This window comes from Gavialis gangeticus, unplaced genomic scaffold (assembly GCF_001723915.1).
Source record: "Gavialis gangeticus isolate Ggan-Ray unplaced genomic scaffold, GavGan_comp1, whole genome shotgun sequence".
Lineage (NCBI taxonomy): Eukaryota > Metazoa > Chordata > Crocodylia > Gavialidae > Gavialis > Gavialis gangeticus.
The window spans coordinates 34961502-34975166 of NW_017729006.1; the positions used below are offsets into that span (position 1 = coordinate 34961502).

General features: G+C 40.7%; 1 protein-coding gene across 1 annotated transcript in view; it reads right to left on the reverse strand.

Moving 5' to 3' along the window:
- Positions 1-13665, reverse strand: part of LANCL2 (LanC like 2) — a 55909-nt gene that overhangs the window by 41425 nt on the left and 819 nt on the right. Inside the window, exons 2-3 of the mRNA XM_019509105.1 lie at positions 4521-4638; positions 771-978 (exon numbers count right to left, since the gene is read on the reverse strand). Coding sequence (XP_019364650.1) covers positions 771-978; positions 4521-4638 — 326 coding nt within the window. The remainder of the gene's footprint in view (positions 1-770; positions 979-4520; positions 4639-13665) is intronic.

The following is a 13665-nucleotide window of genomic DNA, read 5'->3' on the forward strand; positions in this document are numbered from 1 at the left end:
ACATAGGCATCTAAAGCCTCAGTACAGCCCAATGTCAAAAATGCCACATTTTCAAATTAAAGCACAATGCAAACCAGCTACAAAGATGTTCCACATTAAATCTGGAACATTTTTGTGGCTGGGCTTCTTTGTTACCATGTTGCAAATTGTTAACGTTGACTGCCTTTATTGCTCAGTTGAGGCCTCCCTGCAAGGCCTCAAGTAATGACTAAGTCAGGCAGGACTGCAGCATACACCATTGTATGAAATCTGTTCACAGTAGAGGCCTAAAAGGCAGCTTGATAAAAAACATGGACCAGCTACCACAGCTGTCTGAAGTTATCCTAGAGGTCCTGGAGCAGATCAGGAAGGGCAACAAAACATCTCACTCCCTATATTTTCAGAAATTTGAATGCAGGATTCTATGAAACCAACATAAAACCAAAGACTGAAAAGTCCACTTGCCCAGAGCCAACAGGACACTTTTCCAAGCGAGGATCATTATCCTTTAGGGCTGCAAAGATACCTTCCGAACATGAACCAGTGTAAACCAACCTCAGTGGAGCTCCCTCGATTTTTATCAGCTAACAAATCTAATTCGTTTTTCATTACAAGTTTCTTAATTTCTTGAAGATGCATTGGGGAAATGCTGTCTAATTTTTAATCCTGCCCTAACAATAGGTGAAAGTCAGCAAGGGTAGTATTTTCTAATCTTGCCAAGTCCATACCATCTACAAAGAGAAACTAAATAAGTTACAGTTTTGTTCCCCCCACCATCACCAGTCACTTACTTTGTGACACACTCTTTAGATTCACCATCATTCTTCAGTTTGTGGTAAACCACAGCACCCACTGCCAAGGGTCCAGCATCACCACAGAGAAAAGTAACCCTTCTTCCATTCAGATTACGAAGTATTCTCTTCACATAATCAAGAGACCGTTGCAAGTAAGTCTGGTCTGTCGTGACACGGTAGAGTTGCAGATATAAAAGGGCTATACCTAGAACAACCATATACAAAACAGAGAGAGAGAGATTTTTCTTTCTGGTTAAATTATCTTTGTACTCCTTCTCTCCTAATCAGGAAAAAAATACTTTTGATACTACAGAGGTGATGTTTAAAAAAAAAATCAAGGCCCTGTCTGCTTAAAACCATTAAGCTCAGGGTCCTCATTACATATCAACTCAAATAACTCATCTTGTCAAACAACTAAGGCTATCATAGAATTCAATTGGAGCCATCCAATTTTCAGAGACAGACAAAGTGAGACAGAGAGAATTACCAGCCTACTTGAAAACTCAGACCCTTTAAGTGGTCTAAAGTTTAGTACCCAAAAATCACCAAAGGCTTTTAAGTATAAGCCAATATGCACATATACATTCAAATACAGTATGTGAAAATATGACACACATCCACACATCTCCAATAAAGCAGTGGTGTTCAACTCTCCACCCCTGCTGCCACTGCTCTCCCTCTACCAAATTTCCAAACCTGCTAGAAGACACGGGCTGGATGAGATGGCTCCAGAAGCTAGATCTGGCCTGCAAGTTGGAGGCTGAGCACCACTGCAATAAAGGATTTTGTTTAATTCAATTTAAAAAAACCCCTGTGCTATACTCCTTGGATTTGCCAGTTCTACCACACTTACATACAGTTCACAATTGGACCACTTGAAAAGAACCGTGATAGGGATGTTTTTAAAAGGAGTTACTGCTTTCTTGCATCCTACTCCAAAGCAAAACTGTTGCACTGAGAACAATCCTATACATGAAGGATGTTGGGCTGCCTTGCTTTTAGTTTTTCCATTTGCACTCAGAACAAAACGCCTACACAAGCCAAAAATGTGAATTAGCGCCAGGCAGCATGGAAAAAAAAAAAAACAATTAAAGAACCATGTAAGGAACAATACTGTCTACTGCAATTCGCCTTAGGCAGCCAGGTCTTGTCTAAACTGCCTCCATGCTGAGTCTGGCTTGCTTGGCTGCTTGCTCCAGCTTTATGCAGACTAGATCACGGAAGGAAGGCAGCGTTGCTACTTGGGAATAGCTCAGTGGCACTCCTGGGTTTGGCCTGACAGCAGTGTTGATTTGGCCTTTGGGTATCAGGTGGCTTTAGGGCAGCCCTTTGCAACGCTGACTCATTTTAAATGGGCAATTTCCTATTCAGCCCTTTCACTCAGTAATGAGGTACAGTTTTAGACCCAGATTCAAGAATCTTAAATGAGCCCGTGGAGGATTTCAGATGTAGGGTTAATCAAGCTTCAATCTATTAACCTCATTCTGTAATTTTCAATTATGAAAACACAGCTGTTGTTTTATTAATGAAACAAACCCACTTAAAGAAGATGGCATTTCAAAGGGGAACGCTCATTAACCCGCTGCAAATTTATGCACATATGTGTATGTTTGTAAAAGAGCAAGGTTGATCTTATGACCTTGTTGCAATCTTCACTTGGATTGGGAAAAAATTTAATAGGAGCAATCACTAAGGGCAAAATTCAGTGCCGGGCTTTTTTATGCCCCCCATGTATACCTCATGTACAGCCGGAGCATTTACGCTCAAATCTCCTCTACGCGTTATGGGAAGTGTCTTCCTACTATCTCTGAAGAAGAAAGCAGAGATGGCCACGATGGGGGAAAGCTACATTATGCCGATTCAACGTCCCCTTCCTTATGTAGTTGTCTGAAGACCAGTCTGCATGTCACATATGAGGCCTAAATACTTGGACTTTGTGAAGAGGGAACAGAGTTCAGCTTTGAGATCCAGTTTCAAACCCTCAATCATCTATTAGCTCTTACGATTTCACAAAGATTACTTGCAAGCTTAAATACTGCTCACATGGATAAGTCTGTGCAGAATCAGGCCCTAATCTGTCTTTAACTGCTTTGCTAGCTTTATGTAGCTAATGTCCCTCTGTTATTGTTATACAAAGGCAACATGCTCTGCAAGTTACAATATTTTATTATGTGCATTCTTGGACATGCTACTGTTCATGGTTTATGCTGATTGTGTACATCTCTCGGCTTGGACAGAGAAATTAGAGTGGTCATTTTCAGTCTCCTCTTCTTCCAGGTTTTCATGCGCTAGCACAGTGATGAAGGAGGCATCCGCTTTCATAACGCACTTGAAAAACAAAATCATAAGAACATTCCTACTCAGGTTAAATTTTGTAAAAGTTTTTATTAAAGAAAAAGAAAGCTACATTTTGGAATTAATGTAGTTGACAAGTTCCGTTAGGATAGCAAACCTACCTTCTGCTAGACTGCAGTACTTGCTCATCTATCTTGTTGTTCCAGCTAATGATGGTTTTGTTACTTTCATTTTATGACTCATTTTTATCACCCTGGAGTTGTTGAGCCATAAATTCCCTCTCGTCAATCACTGTATGTCAGAATGTGCTCTGCTGGAGTTCTTTACAAATGTCTGAACAACAATGCCCACTGCTTGCAAGCTGTCTGCTTCCACTTAACTGACACAGAACTGCTCCCATTTTTGGATTTTAAAATAAAATTATTATGCAAGCCACAGTTGCCCAAAATCTCTGCCCATCCACCCATATTACCATTTGCAAAGACCAGACGGATCCCCTCCCAGAACTATCAAGGAGGAAGCAAAGGAGAATGTTGAACCTCCATAAACCAGAACTGTACCCCGAGCATGGGCAAAGCTTACTGGAGTTGTTTTCCAATCCATCGTTTCATACCCTACGTGACATACATCTGCCCAGAATAATCTTCAAACAGGCTATGCTAAAAAGAATGATTTGCTCCAGAGTGACGTTGGCAGGGCAGGCAGAACGGTCTCTCTGCAACAGGAAAGTGGCACCTGCCTGGCCAACAACGGAATGGTCTTTTGGCAAACAGAAGAACAATTCTACAGGCGGATTTGAGCCCAGAGACGGCACTCTTGATCTTGGCGACTAGAATGGCTAATCAACAGTCGGGAAGTATCTATGAAATACTGAAGTTAGATAGCAAGACTTTGCACTTTTCATATGCCATGCACTTGACAACACTCACTCATTAATGCCCACAATATTCATCAAATGATTTTCCCAGAACCATACAGAAAATGTCAGTCAAAATATGAATTCAGCAGTTGATGGCTCAAAATCCTAGGGCCAGAGAATGCCTGTCTGCCTGTCTCTCTCTCTCTGCTTTCTAAATTGTGCTGCCAGCAATCAACTGAGTTCTTACACATAATTCAACTTAATGGAGGAAAGGAAAAACAACACTGCAAGTACAATGTGTTTTTAAAAAACCCCAAACCAATGAGTAAGCACCTTTTATCATAAGACTCTTCAAGCTCAGAAGCCAATTAATTCTCTCTCTACAGCCGTCATCCAATGCCCGATTAAAGCCAATGGGAGGCCTTCCACTGATACCAACAATCCCCATAGAACTGAGCGAACATATACCTTCTGTAGTATCACATTGTCACTGAACATTAAAATTGCAAACCTGGGACTTAAAACCCTGATGGACCCCAAAATGTCATCAAAATAAAAAAAAAATGCTTTTATGCATATCCCAGACTGCTCACCAGTCCAGCCCGTGTATGTAGAACAGTCATGCGGGTCTGCTGTTTTCAGGCCCTCTTCCATTTGCTGCAGCAGGTCCTTGATTTTTGTCTGGATCTGTCTTGTGAACTGATGACTTATCTGAAACCAGAAAGAAGACATAAAAGAGTAGGATGAATTCAAACAGCCTTGGAAAATCCAGGCCCACTGCTTGAGAATTCTCGTTGATATATTAGGCAAGCAGACAGCACACAACTCAAAGCAGCCAAGCCAGTGAGGAATCATGGACCAGGACTTTCTGGCTGCTGTAGTGAGCCCAGAGGCTTCACTCACTTGCTCAGCATGCACCAAATCCCAGAAATTAGTCAGTGTATCCACTTAAATAAATATGAAGTTAAAGGTTTTGGAGAAAGACAAGGGAAAAAAAAATAGTAATTCTTCCCATTTTATGGGTAATTTATTAATAAAATGTCTTGTGCATCAGTCCTCTACCGCAATGGCAGAGATTTGCAGACGGAGCTTTTATTTTCAAATTCCTTCCCCCTCCCCAACAAGCCCCCAAACTAAGGTAACATATCCATATGGTATACATGCATATTCATTTCTTGGCTCTAAAATTAGCACAGAATGGTTTAGGAATGAGGAAACTGATAGAGCTTTCACACTTGCTAAAACCAGGAGAGATAAACATGTTAGTAACTAGTGGCATCCAGAAAAAAGATATGTTGACTAATTCAGTTAACTATTGCTTTTCCAAATGCAAACTAAAAATGTTGAAGTTTTTCAAACAATTGTTGGTCTTGCTATACTCCTTCTGGCTTATTTCCGTTAGCAGCTTGAATAAAACAGATGGTTGGAGGCTTACTTAATATTAACACGTTCACATATGCCATTTGCGATTTTCCATTGCCATAGGGGATTAGTTCATTTTGAAGACAAGTTCTAGAATACATCAAAAAGGAGGACTGGGGAAGGTTTTTAGTTGAAAAACGTCCTGAGTGCAATCATGCAATTAAATGCTCCAATTATGCTGCATTTACTGTTTCTACTGTATCTCAAGGTAAGTGGGTTCCAAGCTTCCAGTTTTATAGATAGAAAAGTTTGTGTAGTAATGATCATTGTCTACATATTTCTCTCTCTCTAATTAATCACTCAGAAGTACATTATGTGGTCAACAACTCAAATCCAGTCCAGGCTAGTAGTGACCAACAAATGCTGTAAAAACATAATGGCTGTGTTTGGTGCTCAATGAGCTCCCATTAGAGGATGACAACAGAATTTATATACCTTACACTCACTGTCAGACTCAACATAGAAAACAATGACAACATTTTCATAAGACTATGAAGCCCTTCCTACTTTTTGGGATGCTCTGAAGTTTCAACAGAGAGATACATTAGGTACTGTAGGTCTTAGGCATACAATCTTTTTAAATAGCAGCCGTTCAAAACAGAATAATCTAATTTAAAACAATGGGCTGATTTTCCGCTCAATATTTTTTACTGAAAAAAGGTTAGAAACCATTCCAATTAGAAACTGAGTCACGTGGTATAGCCCCATGCCCATATGAACTTCACACATTAATGCCCTAACTGTTTAATAAATACATTGCTAAGCATCCTGGTAAACACAGTAGATGGTTACATATGTGCAAAACCTTGTGGCAGCTATACAGGTGAACATAAAGTATACTAATTTCAGTAGCATAATCATTCTGAATATTCCTACTGGCATTCAGACTTTTGTGATGGTGCTTTTCACTATATCTATTTCTATCAACACAATGCAAAGGTAAATTTGGTCAACTGACCGGTCAAATATCAGTCAAAACCTGTTAGAAGTTGCCAATAGGTCCAAATAATACACAGAAAGAGCACGTATTTTCCATTAAGAAATATGTCAAAAACCAATACAAATACATCATATTTCTGTCAAGAAAACTACAAAAAAAAGGTTTTTTTTGTAAAACTGCTATAATCTTTGATCAGCCAAAAAAATGCAGTCAATTGACAATATTTGACTGTTCAGTTGATGGCTTGCCAACCCTACAACGCACAAGAAAAAAAAAAAAAAAGACCACTGACATCAAGATATGAATGTTTGTTTTATTTTTTGGTGTGTTCTGCAAAACGGGATAGTTCTGAAAGTATCCAAAAGCACAAATGGTTCTCTTCAAAAATCCACTTCCTACAACACTTCTCTGGTGGAGAAATACACTATATTCTCCTCTACTCAATTTCTTATGTTAAAAAAAAAATCCAAATCCACAATAATCATTAATTTTTATTTTCAGTTATGGAGGAAGCCCTTTTCAGCTTGAACCAACACAAAGGCAGGATATATAAATATGCAATTTTATGGATAAAATGTGATATAATGGATTCCTAGTAAGCCATATTAAATGTTGTATTGCAGTGGGGAACTATATCTATAGGTAATGTACAGCATGCATGTATATACAGCCTGTTCCAAAGCCCTCTGCAGAGGGCAATAAAACTGTACAATCTACAGGACTTGAGCAACTTAGCAACATTCAGTTTTCCCCTAAATTGCTATGTTGACATGCATAGCTTTAAAGGCCATCATCATGTTGGTAGTAATTATTCCATGCCTACTTTCTTTAGCCTCCAGATCAGCTAATATGACTTTTTCCTTGGTTACTTAAATGTGTACAATGCTGGTGCCAGAAGCTTATATACGCCCCACAGGAAAGGAAGAGTGAGTCTCTCTCTCTCTCTCTCTCTCCTTCTTTTAAGAAAAAAAAAATAACCTTGGCATTATTATTTAATGGAAGTTAACCCGAATGTCAGATAGAGCTCTGTAGGAGAATTAACACCAGCTCCCTCTTGGACTACATGGAGGATTATTTTTCGGTATTGGAAGAAACTATGTCAGTCAATTTCAAGTCTTTTTAACACTTGGGATAAAAATGCAAGAGTAAAAGGCCTGATGCATTAATACTTTCACTTTTCTACCCAAATTATGCCATGTGAAGGTGCAGTAACATAAATCAATACTTGCTGGATTTCCTTCACTTTACAACTGAGGCCAATTTTGCATTTGTGATTTTATATTGAACCAATGCACAACAGGCAATTATCACTTTCTCTGAAACTTCTTAGGTACAAGAATAAGTCTTACATTCCAACTTTAGACAGATCATTGTCTAAAGCAACTTAAAACCTTGAAAATTTAAAAGGAATTTAGGTACTGTGCTATTCATCTGACTTGGGTACTTACTGATACGGCCTTCATTAGCACCACATTCATTAGTCTGGGCACCACATTAATTTCTTTATCTTCACACTATCTATCCTGTGTAAGAGGAAAGTACTATTCTTTTTATATTTTTTTATTTTGTTATTAACAAGATCCAGACATGTGACAGGGGAAAAAAGACGCTCTGATGCATAATACTAAGAAGGGACAAATTTAGTCTACAGACTAAATTTTGACCAAGATGCCCATATGGCAGAATCAGGTTTTCTTTTAAAATGCAGGATTTCAAGGTAAAGTACCCTAGGTATGTCAAAACAGAACTGGGCTTCAGTGTTGTAGCAGCAGAACTGTTTTATTCAGGGCAATCCAGCAGACAGCCTTTTGCCCTTATTAAATGAACCGTTCCATTTCAGCTGTCACATGGGAGCACTAAGAACCACCGCATCCCATCACACTAACAGGCGATCATCCCATCCAGCACCAGAAAGTAACACCTGTACACCCAGAAAGCCCAGTTCTGCCTCCCGTGAAGCTGACACTGAGAACACAGACCAAAAGAGACAGCTGTGAGATGGCTAGTAAGTATAGATGATGCAGAAGAAGAAATTAGACAACAGTGAAGGACCTTCTACATTTTTTTTGCATGTGTGACAGTCAGGAAAGGATTGAAAAACCATTTAAAGGAAAAAATGACTGGCACAATGCTGAGACACAGCCAAGGAACTACATACCACCAAATCACCCAAAGATATTCCAATTAAAAAATCCTGTCCCCACTAGGCATCTATATTTGTCATTTGTTATCAGGTTTAAAACTGTTCCCTAAGAGCAGCTGTCCTTCCAGTCACCCTAACTGAATTCAGTATATAGTTTTTCAGGGCACATGTAACTTTTTAAAACTTAATGACAAATTGGATAAGTTTTTTTTTTTTTAAAGCAGCTACACTTGCATGTGCTTGCTTGTCACCTGTCATTATATTTGTATTAAAACTCAGCGCTGCCAAAATATTATAATTCTATAGCAATTCTTCCAAAATGGGATTGAGAGACAATAACAACTTGAGCTTTAATTCTGGTAATACTGGTAATTTGTCCTGTATAATATACAGGCCTAGCCGAAATAAGGAACCTGGGCAGTGATACTACCACCAAGCATGAAGCTCCAGTCTGTGTGCTTCTGAGAGACCTTTTCATCCAAACAGTACTCAGAGAAATATGATAATAGGTGTATTGAAAAACCAAGTCACTTTATTGCTAAGATTGAAAAGTACTTCTATAGCTCAACTTCTAACGCTTCTGTTGATAGTCAGCGTAAAAGAAATAAAATGTATGACATTTTAGATGCATGTTGCTGTCAATAAGCTTAACTGGGAATTTGTAGCCCTTTGATACATGTCCCTGGTGAATCCATTTTCAAGAGGTTTCCATTCCCAAAATGTCTGGACCCCTTTTGAGAGCTTGAACAAGTTGTAGGTTTTTGTGGTGGAGTAAAAAAAAAATCTACTACCTATTTTTAATGATTCTAAATTTCCAATCGTTTAAACATTAATATTTTAAAACTAAACCACACCCACGTGTGTACGTTATGGACCAGCCAGAACAGATACATTGCTTCATCTAGGTTAAAGCTGACGCAGTTTTACAACATTTATATGGTTCCTGGCTTATCTACACACAGTGATTAGACTATAATAACAGCTGTTGCCCTTTTGAAACAGCTCGAAATGGACATGCATCCATAACCTTTCATCTCTCAATTCCCCCCTCCTACAATCAATATAAATTCTCAATCAAAAAGTTTACCAGTTTTTTAATTTTTAAGTTACAGTTCAAATCTGAAACATTTTCATGTAAAAAACACCATGTTAAAAAGAACAGTTCATCTGTATGAACGTGAGTGATCTGGGAAACCACAATGACTGAAAAGACCAGCTGTTTCATGAAGGCAAATTAACTGAAGACAATCAATTAATTTTGTCTGCTCCTTCTAGATGTCAATTAGTTTCTCACAGTTTCATAGATTCATAGATTCATAGATTAAGGGTCGGAAGGGACCTAGTAGATCTTCTAGCCCGACCCCCCGCCAGGGCGGGAGAACAACAAAAACCCCAAAAAGAGAAATGGGACTCAAACGAGTCCAGCTAGGTGGGCATCCAGCCTCTTCTTAAAGACCCCCAGGGTAGGGGCCAGCACCACTTCCCTTGGAAGTTGGTTCCAGCTCCTAGCCGCCCTAACGGTGAAGTAGTTTTTGCGGATGTTCAATCTATACCTCCTCTCCAACAGCTTGTGCCCATTTCTCCTTGTTATGCCAGCGGGCGCTAGGGGAAACAGCGTCTCCCCCAAACCCCTCTGGTCCCCCCTAGTGAGTCTATAGACAGTCACCAGGTCCCCCCTTAGCCTTCTCTTGTGGAGGCTGAATAGGTTCAGGTCCCGCAGTCTCTCACTGTAGAGTCTGCCCTGTTGTCACCTGATCATTTGAAGAGTTAGCCTTTTTCATCAACTGGATGAGTTTGACATTGCTACGCTGGCAGTTCATGAAATCAAACGGATGTATTGATAAAGCAGTGGCTTCTGCCAACTGAAGAACCCTACATATTTGCAATGGTCATTATCTGAGTCACACAGGTTAGTCACCGCTTCACTGATTTTGTAAAGGATGCAGAATGTGCAAAAGCACTGTTTGGTTTTTTTAAAAAACACATTTTGATGTTTGGAGCCTGAGGCCAAGTTGTTCTAGACCAGAGATTCTCAATCACGGTGTCCGGGCAGTAAGCAGATATGAGGACATAAGTGCAGGCTCAGACACAGCCTCTGCCTGGCCTCTACCAGGAGGCAGGCACTATAACAAATAAATCAGTTTTGGAAATGGGGGGTGTTGCTCAATTCCCAGAAGTTACAGAAAGATGCCTTGAATCAAAGAAGTTTGAGAACTGCTGCTCTATACACACTCCTGAACCAGTGTCTTTAAAGAGATTTTATGAGAACACAAGTGTCTGTTTACATTGTAGAATCAGACCATATATTGCTTCCACCTCCTCCATGCCCTGAAATAAGGATGCACGATTTCAGGAATAATAGTGAGAACAGAGAGAATTTCAGGAGGTCTCAGTAAAGTTTTATTAGCTGTGGATGGGGGATTAGTTAAACTAGCAAACACACAGAAACATCTCTCTCTTTTGTTACTTTTAGCTTGGGAATATGTAGGACACTTCCATCTTTGGTCCAGTAAAATCTCATGACGGATAGTATATGCCTGGCAAGATCATTTTCCCAATGAAAAGCAGAAACTATAATGGTGGGGAAAATGTAGAAGAAATCCACTGCTACTGAATGAAATTATATTGCTTCAGTAGACTACAGAATCTGACACAGTATTTTTCCAAAGGAAGAAAAAAGAAGTTTATTTAAGCTGTTTAAATATAAAACACCTAACATAACTCCTTTTCAATAAATAGGAAGATACATATGGACAATGCAACTGGCTACCAACTACTATACTTAGCTTCCATGGGTAACAACATGGGGGGGAAAAAAAAAATCACCTGCACTACGAATCAGCATGTTCTACTATGATGGGACAAGCAAATGAAAACAAATTCATACCAAGAATTTAAAGACAGAGATTCCTGAACATAATCTAAAAGAAATTCTGCACCTGGAATATACAGTGGTAGAATTGCAGTGAGTTTTCAATTTGGTTTCATGAAAGTCTCAAATGAATTGGAAACTGAAGTGTTCTGCAATGCAATTTAGCATTTTCAGACTACACACCTTTTATACAAAAAAATACCCCCATACAACTCCCTTCTGTGCCACACCTTCAAAATCCTGCTTTTACTTTTCCAAGGTTGACATACCTTGTCAAGCTAATCAGCAGTCATAAAGGCATTGTTTTCTATTTCAAAAAGACAAAAATTCTAGCATTTAAGGTAAGTGGGTATCCTGCAGATGATCCAAACTAAACAGTTAGTGGGTCTAATAAAAGATATCACCTCTACTACAAGTTGATTCCTTCTACCTTAGAGAACACATTCACCAGTGGAGTCTCCCTGTGCTGAACCAAGGGTGTTTGTACCCCAAAAGCTTGCAAAGAACTTTTTTTCCCCAACTACAGTCCTCGACTTACGTTTCAAGTTACATTTCGCACTTACAACATTTGTAAATTGACACCCTGTTTCAACTTTGTGACGTCAGTTTCAACTTTACAGCACTTGATCTGACCTGAGGCCACACCCGCGAACAAGTTTGCTGCGTTGCCCATCTCTGTCCAAACTTCCTTGGACACTTTCTTTAAAGAAAGCAGACAAGACTTCAGAAAAACTGCAGGCAAGGCTCCTGAGAAGACCCCAGCCAAGAACCTTTCAAAAAGTCCAGCCAAGAGTCCTTCAAAAAGTCCAGCAAAGTCACCTCAAAGAAGTCCTTCCAAATCAATACAATTGCTATTTACAATATAAATACATTAATGTAGCTATATTACTCATCTATAATTGAGTAAAAAAATTCTGGGTCATTTTTGGTGAAAATAGGGTATTGGGGCTTGGTTCAGGAACCAATCCTCCATCTTTAACATTGTTTCCTATGGGAAAAATCTGTTCCAAGTTACAACATTTCAACTTAAGACGCGACTTTCAGGAACCAGTTGTGTCATAAATCTGGTCTGATAAAAGATATCACATTTATCCAAAGAACCTGGCCTGCCAGGAGAATCATGAGGAATTCAATAACCATTTGCAAAAATAAACTGGCTCTTGTGTATTTTTATATAGTCACATTTTAAAAGATATTAAAGCTAGTGTTGGAAGGAATGGCTTAGGCCCTATGGAACTTCACAGTGTTCAAAGGGTAAGCATGAACACCTTCAAAAGCAGAGCTTTCCTTCTTTTCAAAAAAAATTAAAAGAACAATTCAAAGAATACTGTGGGGGGAGAAGAGAAGGAACAAAGAGTGGGGAAACACTGTGGGAGATTTATGAGGAAGACAACCCAACAAAGGGCCTCTTTTCATAGCTGCATCAGGGATACTCTGGCAACGTCTGAGCTGTACCATCTAGAGCAGCGGCTCTCAACCGTCTTTGTCCCGGGTCCCATCTGTAAACATCAGTGGCCAGTCCCCATGCAGTGCCCCTCACTCCTGACCCGCTGCCCCCCACAGGCAGCATCGTACCTAGATTCCTGGCGGCCCGGGTGAACTTTTAGCACACCCTTCGCCAGAGATATCAATAACAATAATAAAAAAATGACTATTTTCAGGTTCCCTTTCTATACAGGCCCTGGGCAGCTGCCTGGTTTGCCCGTGCCTGGGCCCTGCCCTGGGGGGGTGTGGGGCATGGGGGCCCCAAGCAGCCCCTGGCAGGCAGGAACTCTGCCAGCCTGCAAGGGCAAACCCAGTTTCCCCCATTTTTCTTCTTGAAAAGAGAACCCACTTTTAAAGTTTGTTCGCCACCCTTTCCTATATTCTTGCCACCCACGTTGGCGTGGCGACCTAGGGGCTGAGAAAGGCAGAGGGTTTCAGGGGAGGCCAGCCTGGCTAGCTCGAACTCAAGAGGCCTGGTCTTCACGGACACCAGGGTGTGTTTGTTGCTGCTTAAATTCAAACATTCAGCCTGAAACCATTTATGAGCCAATGATTTACTTTCCAGCAGAACTCGCTCCCTCCCCGCAGTCACCTCGCTCGGCACAGCAGAAACAACGAGGCAGGGCCGGAGCACAGCTCAGACACCAAGTACTTGAGAGAGGCGCGCGCACAGAGCAGAAGCCGCCTGAGGCCGGCCCCGGGCTTGAGTTCCCGGAGAGAAGACACCCGAGGGCGGAGAGGGTGGCGCCCCGCCCTGCCAGGCCCACAGCTCGACTCCCCCCGCGGCCTTCGGGCAGCCACAGAAGCAGCGGGGAACTACGCGCTCCCGCCCCGCCCCCCCCCGCGGCGAGTTCTAGAACGCGGGGACCGCCCCCC